The sequence below is a fragment of the Globicephala melas genome, chromosome 8 (assembly GCF_963455315.2).
Source record: "Globicephala melas chromosome 8, mGloMel1.2, whole genome shotgun sequence".
NCBI lineage: Eukaryota > Metazoa > Chordata > Mammalia > Artiodactyla > Delphinidae > Globicephala > Globicephala melas.
Window position 1 is genome coordinate 5,352,714 of NC_083321.1, and position 15,810 is coordinate 5,368,523.

Here is a 15,810-nt window from a genome sequence, read left to right on the forward strand (position 1 = left end):
TCCTGTCACGGCCCCTCCCATCCCTTAGCAGGGACTCCTCCCGGCACGACCCCATCCGCCCCTGCCCCAGAAGTCCAAAGGAGAAACCAGGTCAGTGCCATGATTGAACACTTTAATAATCCAAGGGCACAGCTCAACTGCGGGAGGCCGGGGGGCAGCCCCCCTCGACTGGCAGCCGTTGTCTGCAGTCCTTCGTGTTCATGATTCAGGGGCACGGCCACCCCCAGCAGAGACACTCACGCACACTCGCTCCTGTACCCCTCGGCACAGCCCCAGGTCTCTGGAACTGGCCCGGGGTCCCACTGCCCTCATCTCTACCCACTCTCTTAGCGCCCGGGGCGCCCACGGCCTTTCTTGGACTTCTTGGTCCCTGAAGGGGGTCGGATGGGGAGGGGGGCAGTGCTCGAGGGCGGCGGTAGTGGCGGCGGCGGCGGCAGCAAGAGAGGGGGTAGAGTGGGCTCCAGGGGCTCCGGTGGGCCGGGGCTGGGCCGGAATCCCTCAAAGGGCGAGAACTTCAGGGGGCTGCAGGGGAAACCGAGGCAGAGTCAGCATTTCCTGGCACGGGGCCAGGATGCAGTCAAGTGCCCACCCAGGCGGCCCCTGCCATAGAAGTTCCCATGGTAGACGGAGAAACAGAGGCTGAGGCTGGTTCAGAGACGGCCAAGGCAGCCCTGGGGTTGACGGCAGAGCCAAAGCTAGAACGGCCCCCGCCCCGCGGTACCTGATGGGGGTCCAGGGGCTGCCGTTGAGGCGCCTGGGGGAGCGCAGCTTGGGCTGGAGGGAGAAGCCCTCCTTGATGCTGTCCAGGACGGAGGGCGCCACGTACGTGAAGCCCTAGGGGGCAGAGGCGGGGCCAGGCGAAGCTCAGAGTCCACCGCTCCTTGGCCACACCCCTGCCCGTGTCCCTGTAACCCTCAGGCCCCCAGACCTCACCAGGAAGGCCTGGTTGGCGCTCTCACTGAGGGCCGTGTCGTCTGGACTGTCCACCGGCGTCTGCCTCGTGAAGTGGGAGTCAAACTGGCTCACGTCCTCCTCCGACTGCTGTGGGCACCCCGGGGGGAGAGTCAGGGGTGTCCAGGACAGGGGCCTCCATCCGCCCCCAGGCCAGTGGGACCTCCACTCACCAGGGACGGCCGGAAAGGGGGGTCCACTCGGCGGGCCAGGAGGTCATCCCAATTAACGTGCCGGAAGAAGGGGTGCCTCTGTGGGCAGAGTGCCCCCAAACGTGCCAACATTTCACCCTCCATGGCTCCCTCAGAAACCCCCTCTGCTCTAGGGCCCTGTCCCCTGCACCCAGACACCCTTGGGGGCTCAGCCCTGCCCCCTCGTAATGGTCCCAGACCCACCTGCACATCAGCGGCGTCCCCAGGGCCACCCCCGATACGTTGGCTGGGATTCCGCTTCAGAAACTGCAGGATAAGGGCAGGGGGTGAGGGTCTCGGGCGGAGGTACCGGTTGTTTCCGAGTGGCCCCAGGGGGTGGGGAAAGGTGAGAAAGGGGTCGTGGCTTGCGGTGGGGGCCCTGGAGTGTGGTCTCCACCTACTGACACCCTCAGGATTTCCAAGGTTTGGTCCCATGGCCCCTCCTCCACAAAGCCTTTGCTGGCATCACCCCAGGGCACATTCGTGGGGATCCAACTCACAATCTGGATGGGGTGCCTAGCCTCCCACTTTGATCCCCAGTGACCGACTTTTTGAGGAGAGCGGCTAGTGCATGGTGCAGGCCTCGCTGATTAGGACTCAGACTAGGGACCTGGCCAAGGTCGGCAGCTGGTCCGCGCCAGAGCTGACGTCTCACACCTCACAGCCAATGCTCCTCGTCCCAAAGGGACATCGTACAGGTGGGGGAAGGGGAGTGGGGAGCTCCAGCAACCCTGGCCCAGGGAGACTCAGGAGCCTATGCAGGGCCTGGGAGAAGAGACGGGGGCCGTACCAAGGGCAGGAGGGAGCCCACCTTTTTGACGAGGTCCCGGGCATCTGGGGTGAGGTAGGCGGGCAGCTCCAGCTTCCCTCTGATGATCTTATCCATGGTTTTCTTCCGGTTCTCTGCAGTGAAGGGTGGCTGGAGAAGGCAGAGGGTGAGAGGAGCCTTGCGGGCCTCCCACCGGGCCCGCCCCTGCCCCGGGAGGGGGCCCTCCTCCCGCCCCCATGCCCACCCTCCCGAGGAGGCTGGACTTGCCGATCCAGTGAGCATGTCGTACATCAGGGCCCCCAAGCTCCACCAGTCCACCGCCCGGTTGTGGCCACTGCGCACCAGAATCTCAGGGGCCCTGGGGGCCAGGTGGAACCATCAGTCAGGCCGAGCCCTGCCTGGCTGTCCTCCCGACCCCTGGGCCCAGCCGGCTGCCGCTTACATGTACTCGATGGTGCCGCAGAAGGTGTGGGTGACGGCACCCTCGTGAATCGACTCCTTGCAGAGGCCGAAGTCCGTCAGTTTGATGTGACCTGAGGAAGAATGTTAGGGCGGGTCGGTCAGGACCCCAGGCCACCCCGCGGGGCTCAGCCCTCCCCACACATGCGCACCCTGGCTGTTGAGCATGATGTTCTCAGGTTTGAGATCCCGGTAGATGATGCCTTGGGAGTGGAGATGGCCCAGGGCCAGTGTGATCTCTGACAAGTAGAAACTGCAGAGACAGGACAGGGTGAAGGCAACGTGGGGGTGGGGGGGGGTGGAGCCAGGCCCTGGCGAGGAGTGGTCCCTGGACCCCCTCAGGAGAGAGGCTGGAGGTAACACCCACCAGGCCGTGTCTTCCAGGAAGATGCCCTCTCGCTCCAGATGTGTGAAGAGCTCGCCGCCTGCGACACAAACATGTCAGCAGCTGTGTGCTGGGACCAAGCTCCTCTGCTCGCCGAGCCTTGGTTTCTTCTCGGGGAGAGTGGGGCTCGTAATTCCCGCCCTACCTGCCTCCCAGAGCTGCCGTGGGGACTCAATTCAATTCAGCAAACGTCTACCGACGCCTACTCGGTGCCTGGCCCTGTGCTGGGTGAAGCTGGGGACAGAGATGAGGAGCCCCAGCCACTGCCCGCAGGACGCTCAGTCTACTGGGGAGACAGACACGCACACAGCTGCTCCAATGTGCCAGACTGAGGCAACGGCCCTGAGAGCCTACCAAAACCTTCACAGAGGAGACAGGAGGACACAGTTAACCCCAGCGTGAGGGGACAGAGAAAGTCCCTGGCAGCGGTGAGACTTAAAGGGGATGCAGAGATGGAGCGCAGGAAATGAAGCTCCCAGGGCTCATCGGGACAGATGGGGTCAGTAGGAAAAGCAGGCCCGGATCGCTTCATGGCGAGCAGGGGACACCAGGCCAAGGAGGCCAGGCTTGATCCGGGCAGTTGCAGGGAGCCATGGAATTCTGAGTAGGAGTGTTGGGGGCAATCCCGTGCTCTGAGACGATGACCCTGGAAGTTGGTGGAGGAGACACTAGGAAGAGGATGAGCTGGAGGCTTTGAGGCCAGTTAAGAAACAACTGTGACGCCTCCCCTCCGCCCAAGAGAGTAGAGAGGATAGAGGACACTACAGAGAATGAACCATCTGGATTGGGATCTGACTGGATGCAGGGCACACAGAAGGGGGGACCAGCACATGAAGGGCTACTGGAAATGGACAAAACAACCCTCTGGACATCTATACAAACTCCCACCATTCCCATCCACCCCCAACACCGGTGAGGGATACAAGAGGCACTGGACAGACGTTTGCTGAATGAATGAATGAATGAATGAACGAACGGACAGAGGGATGGATGAGGTGGGGCCCCCCTGGCCATTCTACATACCACGTCTCTCCCAGCTCCCCCCAGAGCTCCCTGTGCTGGTTCCCTGGCCTTGCCCACACCCCAGATGGGCCCGCACTCATACCACTGAGGCACTCCAGGATGAGGTAGAGTTTGCCACCAGTCTGGAAGGCATAGGCCAGTTCCACAATGAAGGGGTGCTTCACTGACTCTAGAATGTTCCGCTCAGCCCGCGTGTGTGCCGTGTCCTTGGCGTTGCGCACAATTTTGGCCTGCAGAGGCAGGGATCAGTTAGAAGGTGGGCCCCCAGGACTCCCTCAGTCCCTCCAGCCATTACCCTTCAGCCATTCTCTATCACCGCATTGTATTTCTCCATAATTCTGCAGCTATCAGCAACCGTCCTTTCCAGGGACTGGTTTATTCCAGCAGCACCGTGTTTCTCAACTTCCGCACTCGTGACATTTGGGGCAGATAATTCTTTGCTGTGGGGGGCTGTCTTTTGCATTGTAAGACCTTTAGCAGAATCCCTGGGCTCGACCCACTGGATGCCTGTGGCAGTCCCTCTCTAGTCGTGACTCAGAAATGTACACCGACATCGCCAGCATTGCCAGACGTTGCCTGGGAGGCAGTACTGCCCATGGTTGAGAATGTACTGCAGAACAATATAATTGCTACTGACAATACACAAGCAAGTGCTCAAGATAGCGACCATCCCCTCCACTACGTTCACTGCTGTCTCCCAAAGGCCGGTGTAGTACATTGGGAATGGCAGCCACTGGGTGAGGATCTGCCGGCTGAACGAATGACTCACCTTCCTCAGGACTTTCATGGCATATATTCTGCCCACATTGGTGCCCTGCACCTTTCGCACCTGGAACACCTGCAGGGCAGGGGAGACAGGATCAACCTCCCTCTCCATATTCTATCTTCAAAAAGCCCTACCCTGAAGCTCTGGTACTGGGACCAAGAGGCCCACCCAGGAGTGGGGCGGTAAAGATTTCAAATCCTCCGATTCTAAGAGAATTTACAAGTCGAACTATTTTTCTTTTAACTTTTTGGCTGCAGGGCATGTGAGATCTTAGTTCCCCGACCAGGGATCGAATCCCCGCCCCCTGCATTGGAAGCACTGGACTGCCACAGAAGTCTCTATAAGTCTAATTTGTTTTGAGACCCTTTGGTGCAGCAAGACTAAGGCTGTGAGGCCAGTGAGGAAGGAGGAGGGCCGGTACCTTGCCATAGTTCCCCTTGCCCAGCACGCGCAGCAGCTCGAAGCAGTGGGGCCCGATGCGCTCAGGGCCCGGGTTCACACTGCTCTCAGTCAGCTCCACCTCTTCATAGTGCCCCACAGGCCTGTGGACACAAGAAGTTAACGGGCGCAAGCTCCAATGCTCCTCAGGTCCCCTTCCCCAGCCCATTCCTTCCTCCCCCAACACAACCCTCACTCACTCCAGGCCAGCCGCCCTCAACTCGGCAAGGGGACACACGTCCTGTGAGAAACCGAGGGGTAAGAGCCAAGGGAGGTGCCAGGCTCCCTCCCCCCAAGCTGGACTGCTTGGCCCAGGCGTGGAAAGGGTGACGAATGGGAGCTGGCAGGCGATGGGCCAGGACTGCGGAGGAGAGGCGAGGGCAGGAAAGGGAGACGCAGGGGAAGGGCTGGGGGCCTGCAAGACAGGTGGGGGTGAAGGTAGGATCAGAGCCTAATAGTGGCCGGGATCTTAGACAGACCGGGGTCTGCAGGAGAGGAGCCCACTCTGGGGGCGGGGGGCGGGGCGGGGGGCGCACGAGCGATCCCACCGCCTGGATGATGGGATCGAGCCGGGATCGAGCTGCGCCCGGACGGACCACTCACCGCGGGGCTGAACTCTGGCTCGCCCTCGCCCTCGCTGCCTTCCTCCGTCTCCAGGTCCAGGTCAAACACCGCCGCCATGCCCGCACCGGCCCCGCGGGCTCCCAGGTGCTTACCTAGCAGCGCTCTGACTGACTGACCGGCCCGGGCCTTACGTCATCATTCCGCGACTGCGGTCTCGCGCGCCGATGACGCAAGAGAGTGCCCCTCCCGCGAGCTGGCGGCGAGAAAAGTTGGCGTCCGTCACAAGGCATCTCGGGCATGGTAGTTCCTGAGTGCCGGGGTGCTAAAGCCCGCCGAACCTTCTTCCGCGGGCCCCTCAGTCTTCCCAGCACAGCTTCCTCCGGGGTGGCACAGGACAAGGGCCTCCTGGAAGCCGACCATTTTGGTTCTGGGGCGACTTTGACTTTGGACGGGGCAGAGTCGAAGTGCATGCAGGTGTGAGTGTAAATGCAATTCCCAGCCCTGTTGGAGCCCTACGCTGCCAGGTTGTCTGGGTGGTGGCGAGAGGCGGGTCGAGTATATCTCTCTGTTCGCCTCTGAAAGGGAGCCGGCTGCTGCATCACGGTCTCTAACGTGCCTCCCGCTCGAGGACCCTCAAGTCAGCGTTTACTGCTCCGTGCTCAGCTCACTGCTGGGCTTTGTTGCCAGATTCCTGCCGGAAAGGGTTTGGGTCTCACTGATCCACCCGTAATTATGGGCTTGTGCTGTGCGTCAGACACACGAACTCGTGTTTGGTGACACGACAATAATGAACACACCAAACCTAGTCCGTGAGTTTAGATTTGGGGATGGATTCTTGTTGGATGGGACTCTGAGAGTGTGAACTGGGCCAGACCAGGCCTTGGATGAGTTCTAATTCTTGGAAGCTGTCTGGGTGTGCATTCCAGTTGGACAGGGGAGGCTAGATATGAGTTCACATGGACAGAATTCAGGTTCTCCAGGCTGGAGGAGGGTTATCTGGTTGGGTGTGGCCCTCGTTGTAATTCCACCCTCGGGTTTGTGTCCTGGTGTAGGTGCCCCTGGCAGGTCCCTCGCCAAAGGTCAACCCAGAGGCCTGGTCAGTGTGGCAGTTTATCCTTAGCTCTAGACGCTACATGTATCCCCTAACTACCTCTCCCTCCCCCTTCCCCATCCCCTGTCTACCTGAGCTTGAGAAGTGTTGGCCAAGTCGCAAGAACCTATCCCAGACTCTGGACGTTTCACTAGTCCATAAGCCTTTATTTGGAGAGGGACGCTTATGGAGCTGTCCACAGCTCCCGTGCAGCACAGAGGCAGAGTTCTTAAAGCAGCCTCCCCTGAATGAGGAAGGGAGTGTAGAGTCTCCTCTGCCAATGCTAGTTAGGTGTGCCTGAGGCCAAAGCACCAAAGCTTGGTGGATAAGGTGCATAGTGCACGGGAGGGGTGTTCACATGTCTCAGGGCCACATATAGGAGGTGAGTGGGGCCTGGAAGCTGAGTGGGCAGGTACAACTTAGTAAAAGCAGAAACCTGGACCTTGCATCTTGTCCCTCGACTCTTCATCCGCTGTGGTATGACATTGAGGCAGTGGCTTTTCCTCTCTGAGCCTGTTTCCTTTTCTGTAGAATGGGGCAATAGTGTCTGCCTGGAGGGGAGATGGTTACTACTGACCCCAAGTCATCTGCTTCTACTGCTCAGGCCAAATGAGGCACGTGGGGCACTGCCAAACATTGTCAGCAGGCTCCAGAACTATCTAGAATTTGTTAAATGAGGGAGTGAGAGTAGGAGGACGAGGGGTTTAGTCTCAGATTTTCTTGGGATTTGTCCAAAGCCAGAGGCCAGGTTCTCTCCTGTAGGCAGCAGGAAGAGACAGACCTGGAGGGGTGGGAGGGATGGGCTGGGTTTGGGCCCACTCGAACTAACCTGGGGGCAGGGTGTGTGTGTGTGTGTGTGTGTGTGCGTGCGTGTGTGCAGTTGTTGTTGCTTCTCCATGACTAGAGTCCTGGGAAGCTACGGGCTGGACTGGGGCCTTCGGGAGGACAAGCAACCCACCAGCTACTTCTTTTATGGCTCCTCAAGTCCAGGAGGCCGTGGTGTCAGAATAGCCCTGCCGCTCTGGAACAGACCTGGGGCCTTGGAGGGGACCAGACCTCTCCAACGGTTGGGGCAGGGCCATGGGAAGAGAAGCAGGGAGAGCACCGGGGAGCAGAGGGCACCACCGCATCCCCTCCAGCACTTTGCCCCTGCCCTGTGGCCCCAGCACTATTTGAAGTGGGACAAGAAGTAGGCAACGGGATAGTGGGGCCCGTCGATGCCCAGGCCCTGGCAGAGGCCCAACAGGCGGAGACGGGCCTCGGCCGGGCTGGGCCCAGCACAGGCCACACTGCAGTAGGGCTCCTCGTATTCTCCAGGCACAAGGGTCTCCTCCAGCAGGTTGAGACGCAGCAGGCCCTGGTCATGAAGAGCCTGTAGGGTCTCGCGGCTGGCGGTGGAACTCAGCGCCTGCAGGTGCTGGGACACCAGGCACATGACACCCACCAGGTGGCCACGGGCGCGTGGGTGGGCAGGCAAGGCAGGCCGCAGGCCGCAGGCCACCATAGCAGCAGCGAGCAGCAGGTCCACACCATAAAGCTCCAGGATCCAGTCTCGCAGGTAGAAGCCACCCATGCGGGGGTTGATCTCGATGAGCCGCGGCCCAGCCCTAGTCAGCTTGAGCTCCACGTTGAAGACCCCATCCAGCAGCCCGCAGCCCAGGCAACAGCGGAAGGCTGCCTGCACCAGCTGCGCCTCCTGCTCCGGTGCCAGCCCAGTGGGCATGCAGGCCGCTGTCTCAGTGAAGCCAGGCAGCCGTGTGGGGCCATTGTCGGAGACGAAGGCAGCCAGCAGTCTCCCCCCAAACAACACCAGATCCACGTCGTGCTCAGTGCCCTCGATGAACTCCATCAGCAGCATGGCATTGCCCCAGCCCAGCCCGATGCCGGGGTAGTCGGCCTCGACCTGCAGGTCTCGGGCGATCCGGGAAAAGTGCTCGTGGCACTGTGACGCGTCCTCCACCAGCCGTACACCCACTGCACCCGCCCCAAACTCCAGCTTCATGACACCTGGCAGGGGCACCTGGCGGACAGCCCTGTCCACGTCGGCCTCGCTCTCCAATGGGCAGCAGGGCACAGCATAGAGGGAGGGTGCAGGCCAGGGTGGGCCATGGTGGCACAACAAGTGCAGCTGGGTGCGGCTCTTCTGCTTAGCCACGTGCATGGCGGCTGGCGGGTTGCAGGGCAGACCCAGCTCCTGGCAGAGCAAGGCTGTGAGCACCAGGCAGTCATCCCAGTAGGAAAAGCAGCCGTCTAGCTGCAGGCCGCGTGCCCGCACCAGCTCCGCCAGAACCCGTGCGTTCTCCTCATCCCTCTGGTGCTCTGTTATATTGAAGTGGATGAAGGTCTGCACTAGCTGGGACGCAAAGTGGTTGGGGTCTGAGTCCACCAGGTGCAGCTGCAGAAACCACAGGGCGGCAACACACCGAGATCAGCTTGTGCTGGGCGCTGGGCAATAGGATGGGGCCTAGAACATGGTCCTGGCCCTCAGGGGAGACAGCTTCACCAGTGCTACGCGCTCAAAACATATTTGTTGATGATTGAATAGAAGGTACAGAGGTGGGACACCTAATCCAGCCAAGAGAGTAGGGAAGGCAACCTCGAGGAGGCAGTGCTTAACCTGGGAGCTCAGTAAGGTTTAGCCAGAGGAAAGATGGCTGCAGGAGGGGGGGGGCGGGTGTCATCTAGATGGGAGGGGTGGCAGAGAGGGCTGGTGGAATCTTTCCCACTGGCAGGCTCAGTCTGGCCAGGGTTTGTAGGGAAACCACCAGGGTTCGTAGGGAAACCACCAGGGTTAGGGCTTGGGACTGCTGGTCTGGTGTCCCGAGTGGCCTTTTACTCCTAGCAGGGACAAAATTCAGCTAGGGGCGGGAAAAAGTTGAGACCCCTAACCTGGACGCGGCGACAGGCCCCGCCCCTACGCTTGGGCTCCAGGCCCCCGGCTAGATTGCCCCGCGCAGGCCCCGCCCCAAGGCCAACACCGCCCCTGGCCCCGCCCCGGGCCCTGCCTCCACCACTCAGGCCGGAACTTTGAGCCCCGCCCCGCCCCACCCCGCCCACCTTGAGCCCGTAGTCGCGCGCCGCCTCCCACACGAACTTTTTGCTGACACCGCCCGCGCCGAGCAGCAGCAGCTGTTTTCCCTCCATGAGGCAGCGCGCCGAGCGCCGCAGCATCGTCTCCACCAGCGGCGCGGCCGCCGCCTCCTCGGCTGCCAGCCCCGGGCGCGGCGCGGCCCACAGCCCTTCGAGCGCGCCACACGCCTCCAGACACAGGCCTCCGTTCAGCTCCAGGGCCACGGGGGTCAGCGCGCGGCCGGCCACCGTCAGGGCGAAGTCCACCCCTGGGCCGGGCAGGGGGCGCGGGCTCAGTGCGGGCCGCCTTCGGGCCTCGGGCCCCCCTCCTCCCGTCCCCGTCCCGGGCGGCCTGCACTCACCGAGGAAGTCAGTGCGGACCTGGCGCCCGCCGCGCTGCTCAGCGCTCAGGCTGGCCTCCAGGGTCAGCACGGCGGCTAGCGCGGCCTCGGCCGCCGCCTTGATGCGCTGCCGCACGACTGCCACCTGCGAAGCCTCACCCAGGCCGCACTGGGCCAGCGCCGCCTCCAGCGTCCGTGGCAAGGAGCTCTGGTGCCGCAGAGGCCGGTCCCCACGGCCCACGCTGCACACCACCTGGGCAAGGTGCGGCTCAGGGGGCTGGTCCAGGAGGAGTCCTCCCGGGACTATCCCTGGCCCCAGCACACCTTCCCCTATGCCACGATCCAGGCCACAGCCCTCACTGGACATTCAAGTCCTGTCCTCCAATGTGACTTACACTGCCCGTCTGGTCCCCCTGGGAGGACTCTACCCAGGCTTCCAGGCCCAGCTGGGGCCTCTGCTCCCTAAGGGCTCTAAGCATGCTTGTTCCTAGTGCCTACAGCCCTGGGGGCCTGTCCCACCCTGGTGGGCTTAGCCCTAGAGCTCCCTGAGGGCAATGTTGAGTCTCTCCCTCTCAGCTTGGCCCAGAGCTGTGTACCTAGGAGGGTCCCTAAGCCTCTCTCCTAAAGGGCTCCAGGCCCTGGAGGTTTGTCAGGGACCCTGGGTCAGCCTCTTCTGTGGGGAAGAGCTCTCTGGGAAGAGGTTTCAGCCCTGGGCCCTGGTACCCAGCATGGGATACCAGGTAGGGCTCCGGATGTGGGAGGAGCACAGGAAGGGTTGGAGAGAAGGGAGAGTGTCAGACGAAGTCCTCCCAGAGACAACCAAAATCCTCCGCCCCCCCCCCCCCACCGCCCCAAGATTTTGTCCTCTCTCTGCCCAGGGGCCCTCATCAGCTCAGTGGAACTGGGCTGGGGTGTGGCAGCAGGGGCATGACCTGGACCTGAGCCATGCTCACCTTGCTCAGCAGGGGCTTGTCACCCTGTGTCCGACAGACCACAGCACAGATACGCAGAGCCAGCTCAGGGCCAGGCAGGGGGCTGCCTGGGGGAAGACGGTGAGGCCTGAGCACAGAGCAGCCAGGAGGCCGAGCCATGCTCTCCCTCTGGCTGGCACAGGTGGCTCTCACCTGGGAAGGGCAGCCGGGCAGGTGGGCATACAGCCTCCACCAGGACACTCTCCTCCTCCTCTAGTTTCTCCAGCAATGCCAGCACTGTGTCCACCACTGGGCCCAGCTCAGCTCGGGGATACAGACGCATTGCCTGCCGCCCCCTCCAGCGCCAGCCACTGAGCTTCATGGCTACCTGCAACAGGCAGGGGAAGGGGGCCTCCTCACCACCCCACGTACATGCAGGGTGGGACGCTCATACCACAGGAGCTAATGAGTAAACTGAGGTAAGAAGGCAGGGGATTACCACAGAGATGGGGCAGTAGTAGGGCTCAAAGTTGGGAACCGCTTCCCAGCAGGACCCGGTAACCCTCCACGGGTCCCCTCCTGCTGGCCTCTGCACAACCTCGGGGGCAGAGCCTGTTACCTGCAGGGCATCACCCAGGGCCTCAGAGTGCAGAAAAGCCCCTACTTCCTCCTTCACCAGTGTCTCTTGGCCCTCTTTGCCATTCAGCTCCACCAGCCGTAGTCCCGGGCTGGCATCCCCTCCCCTCAGCAGTGCCGGCGGCTTGTAGGTGAAAGCCAGGGTAGCTGGTACAGCCACGTCACCCTGCCGAGCTAGCAATCGCCTCGTCAGCAGCCGGTCCTCCAGCAGCCGGGCCAGCTCGGCTGAGGCTCCTGTGGGGCAGGTCAGGTCGCGAGCGAGCTCAGCTGCCTCTCGACCCCGGCTAGGCCCCAGCCCCAGGCCTGCCAGGAAGTAGGTGGCGCGGCGAGGGGGGACAAAATCGTCCAGGAATGTCAGGCCCCCCGGGTGGAAGCTCACAGCCTTGGAGACCAGCAGGGCTGCCTCGCCTGGCTGCCCTGGTGCTGGCACCTTTGTCAGCCAGGCAGGGGACAGGCAAAGGAGCATGTTTCCTGTGGGCAGAGGGAGGAGGGTTGCTGGCCAGGGAAGGCTTAATGCCCCCATGCCCTCCACCTCCAGCCTGGGCCCCTGGGTAGTCAGGGGCAGCTGCTCCCAGAACCCACCCCCACTCGGAGTAGGGCAGCTGGCCCGGTGGAATGCAGGCAGTTGCCAGGGTTGGCGGGTATTTTGGGATGTGGCCGGGCCAGGGCAGGGCTGCCCTTTCTGTAGGAGGGGGTGGGGGAACTTGGGCACACACTCACCCGGGCTCTGGACCCCACCCTCCAGCAGCAGAGACAGAAAGGTGCTGGGCGATCCCAGAATGCACAAGGTCACCTCCGCCCCAGGACAGCCTTGAGGAAGAGGACGTTGCCAAGCTCACCAGGGGCTCCCCTTGCTCTCTTTCCGCCCACCTTTCCCCACCCCCATAGCCCTGCCCTCACCCTTGGACCCCCAGGTCCTCCCCGGGTATCGGACGAGAAAAGTAAAGGGGACAGAGGAAGCTGGAGAGCAAAGGGGAAGCTGCCTGTCTACCTTGCCCTCTGAGGCTAGCTCCCTCCCCTCTGCAGCTGGCCCAGAAGGCACTGGAGGCTGGGTGACTGGAGACATGGGTTCTAGCCTGAGCTCTGCCACTGACTTTCTGTGTGACCCTTGGTCCCTGTGCGGTGGGGGGAGGAGTCTCTGCACCTCAGTTTCCCAGTCTGTACAATGGGGCCCAGTCTGTGATGTTCACACACTCTAGCTGTAAGCCCTCTGTCCACACAAAATCTTTTGTGGCTGCCTGATACATAAAACAGATAAAGCAGAGGAGGAGTCCTGGGTCCCAGCTGCTAGCTGCCTCCACAGCGGCTGCCAGGACACTTCTGTAGAAGCTCTGGCTCCACAGAACATGGACTGCAAATCCCAGGGCTGGATTTTCCGGGGGTGGGAGGGAAGCCGTGGTCTCTGACTTTACTGGTGCCAGATGCCCTTTGAAAAGCCTGCCTTCCAGAGGTTGACTGGCCTTGTCTCCCTGGCTTCAGACCAAGCCAGCTCCTAGGGGAAGGGGCCGACCTTGACAGAGATGGGAAGCAGGCTGGGCTGCAGGTGTCTCCCTCCTCCTAGGGGTGCTCCCTCCCCCCAGGGGTGCCCCCCTCCATGGAACCCTCGGGCACCTGTGCGGGGCACCTGGCTGCGGTCTTGGGTCTCCGGAAGGCCAGCTTGCTGCAGACAGCTCTGCAGGAGACTGTAGTAGTAGACAGTCCAGGCCCGGGCCTCCGCCCCCTCGGGGGAGCCCTTGCAGTCCAGGGCCACGTCATGGCGCCAGGAACCATGGAAGCAGCCTGGGGGTGGCAGGCCAGAGCCCCCACCCCATGGGCCCTCCTCTTCTTCTAGGTCCTTGGAGTCCAGGGGGGAGTCACACTCGGGACCCAGCGGATCCAGGGACAGCTGAGGGAGGCAGAAATGGTGGGTCTTGGGCAGGGTGGGCAAGGGGCATATTAAGTCACCCAAGGGTATAAGTCCCCCACTCTCCTAACCTTGGGCAGACACTGTCCTAGGAACAAAAGAGGATGGGTTGGGTTGGGTTGGGGGATGAAGGCCTGTCACCAGGAACATGTAAGTGGGAGTGCTTTGTAAACTGTATGTTCAGTGCCCCAGCGGGTGGGAGCAGAAAGCAATGCACTGCTGGCTGGATCACTGCCCCCTCATCCCACGCCCAGGTCTGCCCCAGCTTGGTTCAGAGGGGCAGAGGTTTTTTGCCGGTTTTGCTTATCGAGGCAGCCCTGGGACCTAAAACAGCCCTGGCACGCTGTAGCTGCTCAGTGTTTGATGACTGAAGAATAAGTGAACGAATGAACCAAGCAATCACTCTTGGGCTGCTCTCTTTTCTCTGGCCTCAGTGACCCATGTACCACCGTGGAGTTCTGCTGAGACCTAAATATGTGGGTGAAGCTGGTCCACGGTCATCTCCAAGTAGCTGGAGAATCTACCATACGCCCAGTCCTGGGCCAGGCATTAGTAAGGAAGAAGCTGGTGCCCTTCTTTTCAGATGTTCTGAGTCATGGAAATGCTCACTTTAGATGAAATCTTACACCCTGCCCCTCTCTGAGGCTGGCTGACTCCCAAATGAGGCTGCTCAGAAGCTCACTGTGAACACACGTGCAGACACAGGTGGGCCTGTCCTCCGGGGGACAGGCTGGGCCTCCTTGGACAAGTCGTGAGGTTTCTTTGGGACTTGTGGGTGCCTGGTGCCTGCCCTGTCCCCCCCCCCGGGGTGCTGATGAGGCTTGGACCTAGAGAATCACCGTGGTCATTGCGAGACAGCATACTGCAGGCAGCCGGGAGGGCAGAGGTCTGGGCCTCAGACCTGGCCTGGAATCCCGGTTCGCCGGTGCCAAATTCTGAGGCTTGGTGCCCTTTCTTAGGAGCTGAGTCCCCTAAGAGCCCAGAATGGGTTCACTGCTATGTTCCCAAACTTAGAATGGGGCAGGGCGCATGGTAATAATAAGTTGCAGGTTGAATGAATGCCAAAGGGGAGCAAGAGTGCCCGCCTCCCAGAGCTGATGGGGGAGAGAGGCAGTGCCTGGCACACAGCAGCTGCTTGTCCCATGGCACACAGAGTGGGCGGTCAAGGGGTGTGTGCGCAGCTGGTCACGGGTCTGTCCGCACAGACAGCCCCAGGGTTAGGCTTCTACGCGCCCCGCCCGATGCCGCCCTCCGGGCCCTCCCTCTGATTAGGGTCTTGGGCTTTGGTGGGGAGGGACCAGAGGAGACTCACCATCTCACAGGTGGAGAGGCTGACAGACTGATGGAAGAGACTGACAGAGAGAGACAGAGGAGGGAGTCAGGGCGGCCGGATCTCTACTGCAGAGCCCAGCCCCTAAGACTCTGGGTCAGAGAGGTGCCCGCGACCGCGTGCGGCTCTCCTGTCCCAGCCAGGAGGTGTCCAAGGCTGCCCCACCCCCACCCCAAGGAAGCAGAGGGATTGCTGACGCCCGGACCCCATGGGGCCCGCACCCCAAGCTCACACATCCCAAGCTGCGCGGGGCAGGGCCGGGGGTCCTGGCGCTCAGCCCTTCCAGCGGGGGGCGCGCCGGGTCCCCGCGCGTGTGTGCGCGCGTCTGGGAGGGGTATGCAGGCGGTGTCACGGGTCCCGCTGGGGGGCGCGGGCGCTCAAGGTCCCGTCCCCGCGGCCCCTGCCCCGCAGCCCCCTCCCTGGCTCTCCCCGGGGCGCGGGCAGCAGCCGGGGTACCTGGCGGACGGCAGCGGCTCGGCGGGGCTCTGCCGGGCTCGGCGGGCGGCGCGGACCCGGCGGGACTCGGCGGCGGCGGCGGCACAGAGCCCGGCCGAGGCGGCGCCGCTTTATATAGAAGCGCCCGGGGCATGCCCAGTGCCAGGCGCGGGGCGGCGCGGGGCGAAGTGGCCCGGCCCCACCGTCCTCCAGCCGGGGGACCCGGCAAAACCTCCGCCACCCATCCTGAACCTGGGGTCCTGGGGGTGGGCGGGCCCGACCCTGCCAGAGGCAAGGCGCGGGGGGGGGGGGGGCGGGCAGGGAGAGACAAACAGAGGGACAGGCAGAGGGACAGACAGGAGACCTTCGGAGACACAGTAAGTCGAACAGTGGGCCAGGTTCTAGCGGATAGCGATCGTCAGAGAGGGTCACAGACTAAGGGGCCGCGGTAAAGAAAAGACAGAGGACAGAGGGGGATAAATAGAGAGAGACCCATAATGGAAGAGAGATGGAAAGAGAATAGAGGGGGAGGGGAAAGCTGGAGCCGGC

General features: G+C 62.3%; 2 protein-coding genes across 5 annotated transcripts; both read right to left on the reverse strand.

Moving 5' to 3' along the window:
• Nucleotides 1-98: 98 nt before the first annotated feature.
• On the reverse strand, nucleotides 99-6,636 carry RPS6KB2 (ribosomal protein S6 kinase B2). 4 transcript variants are annotated; one of them, XM_030833366.2, is made up of 15 exons: nucleotides 5,586-6,636; nucleotides 5,183-5,223; nucleotides 4,966-5,086; nucleotides 4,548-4,616; nucleotides 3,861-4,008; nucleotides 2,738-2,795; nucleotides 2,523-2,623; nucleotides 2,354-2,444; nucleotides 2,179-2,269; nucleotides 1,954-2,061; nucleotides 1,347-1,409; nucleotides 1,125-1,202; nucleotides 934-1,041; nucleotides 722-834; nucleotides 99-522 (listed from the first exon to the last, which is right to left on the reverse strand). In XM_030833366.2, the coding sequence occupies exons 1-15, from the start codon at nucleotides 5,661-5,663 to the stop codon at nucleotides 327-329; spliced, it is 1,464 nt and encodes a 487-aa protein (XP_030689226.1). In that variant the 5' UTR covers nucleotides 5,664-6,636; the 3' UTR covers nucleotides 99-326. The 4 variants fall into 4 exon arrangements, with proteins under 4 accessions (XP_030689226.1, XP_060158842.1, XP_030689224.1 ...); XM_060302859.1 differs by having other exon boundaries at nucleotides 934-1,038; nucleotides 5,183-5,397; XM_030833364.2 differs by having other exon boundaries at nucleotides 5,183-5,397.
• Nucleotides 6,637-6,778: 142 nt separating this feature from the next.
• Nucleotides 6,779-15,384, reverse strand: CARNS1 (carnosine synthase 1). Its single transcript, XM_060302858.1, has 10 exons — nucleotides 15,283-15,384; nucleotides 14,809-14,848; nucleotides 13,205-13,478; nucleotides 12,314-12,403; nucleotides 11,577-12,064; nucleotides 11,171-11,345; nucleotides 11,000-11,085; nucleotides 10,068-10,299; nucleotides 9,694-9,974; nucleotides 6,779-9,031 (listed from the first exon to the last, which is right to left on the reverse strand). The coding sequence occupies exons 2-10, from the start codon at nucleotides 14,809-14,811 to the stop codon at nucleotides 7,805-7,807; spliced, it is 2,856 nt and encodes a 951-aa protein (XP_060158841.1). The 5' UTR covers nucleotides 14,812-14,848; nucleotides 15,283-15,384; the 3' UTR covers nucleotides 6,779-7,804.
• Nucleotides 15,385-15,810: the final 426 nt, after the last annotated feature.

Coding starts and splice junctions, on each gene's coding strand:
- RPS6KB2 (XM_030833364.2), bottom strand. CDS start 5,663: ATGGCGGCGGTGTTTGACCTGGACCTGGAGACGGAGGAAGGCAGCGAG. Junction 5,087..5,182: donor TTGAGGGCGGCTGGCCTGGA/GTGAGTGAGGGT, acceptor TTGTGTCCACAG/GCCTGTGGGGCACTATGAAG. Junction 523..721: donor AGCCCCTGGACCCCCATCAG/GTACCGCGGGGC, acceptor TTTCCCCTGCAG/CCCCCTGAAGTTCTCGCCCT.
- CARNS1 (XM_060302858.1), bottom strand. Junction 11,346..11,576: donor CCCTGGGTGATGCCCTGCAG/GTAACAGGCTCT, acceptor TGCCTGTTGCAG/GTAGCCATGAAGCTCAGTGG. Junction 11,086..11,170: donor TGCCCGGCTGCCCTTCCCAG/GTGAGAGCCACC, acceptor GTCTTCCCCCAG/GCAGCCCCCTGCCTGGCCCT.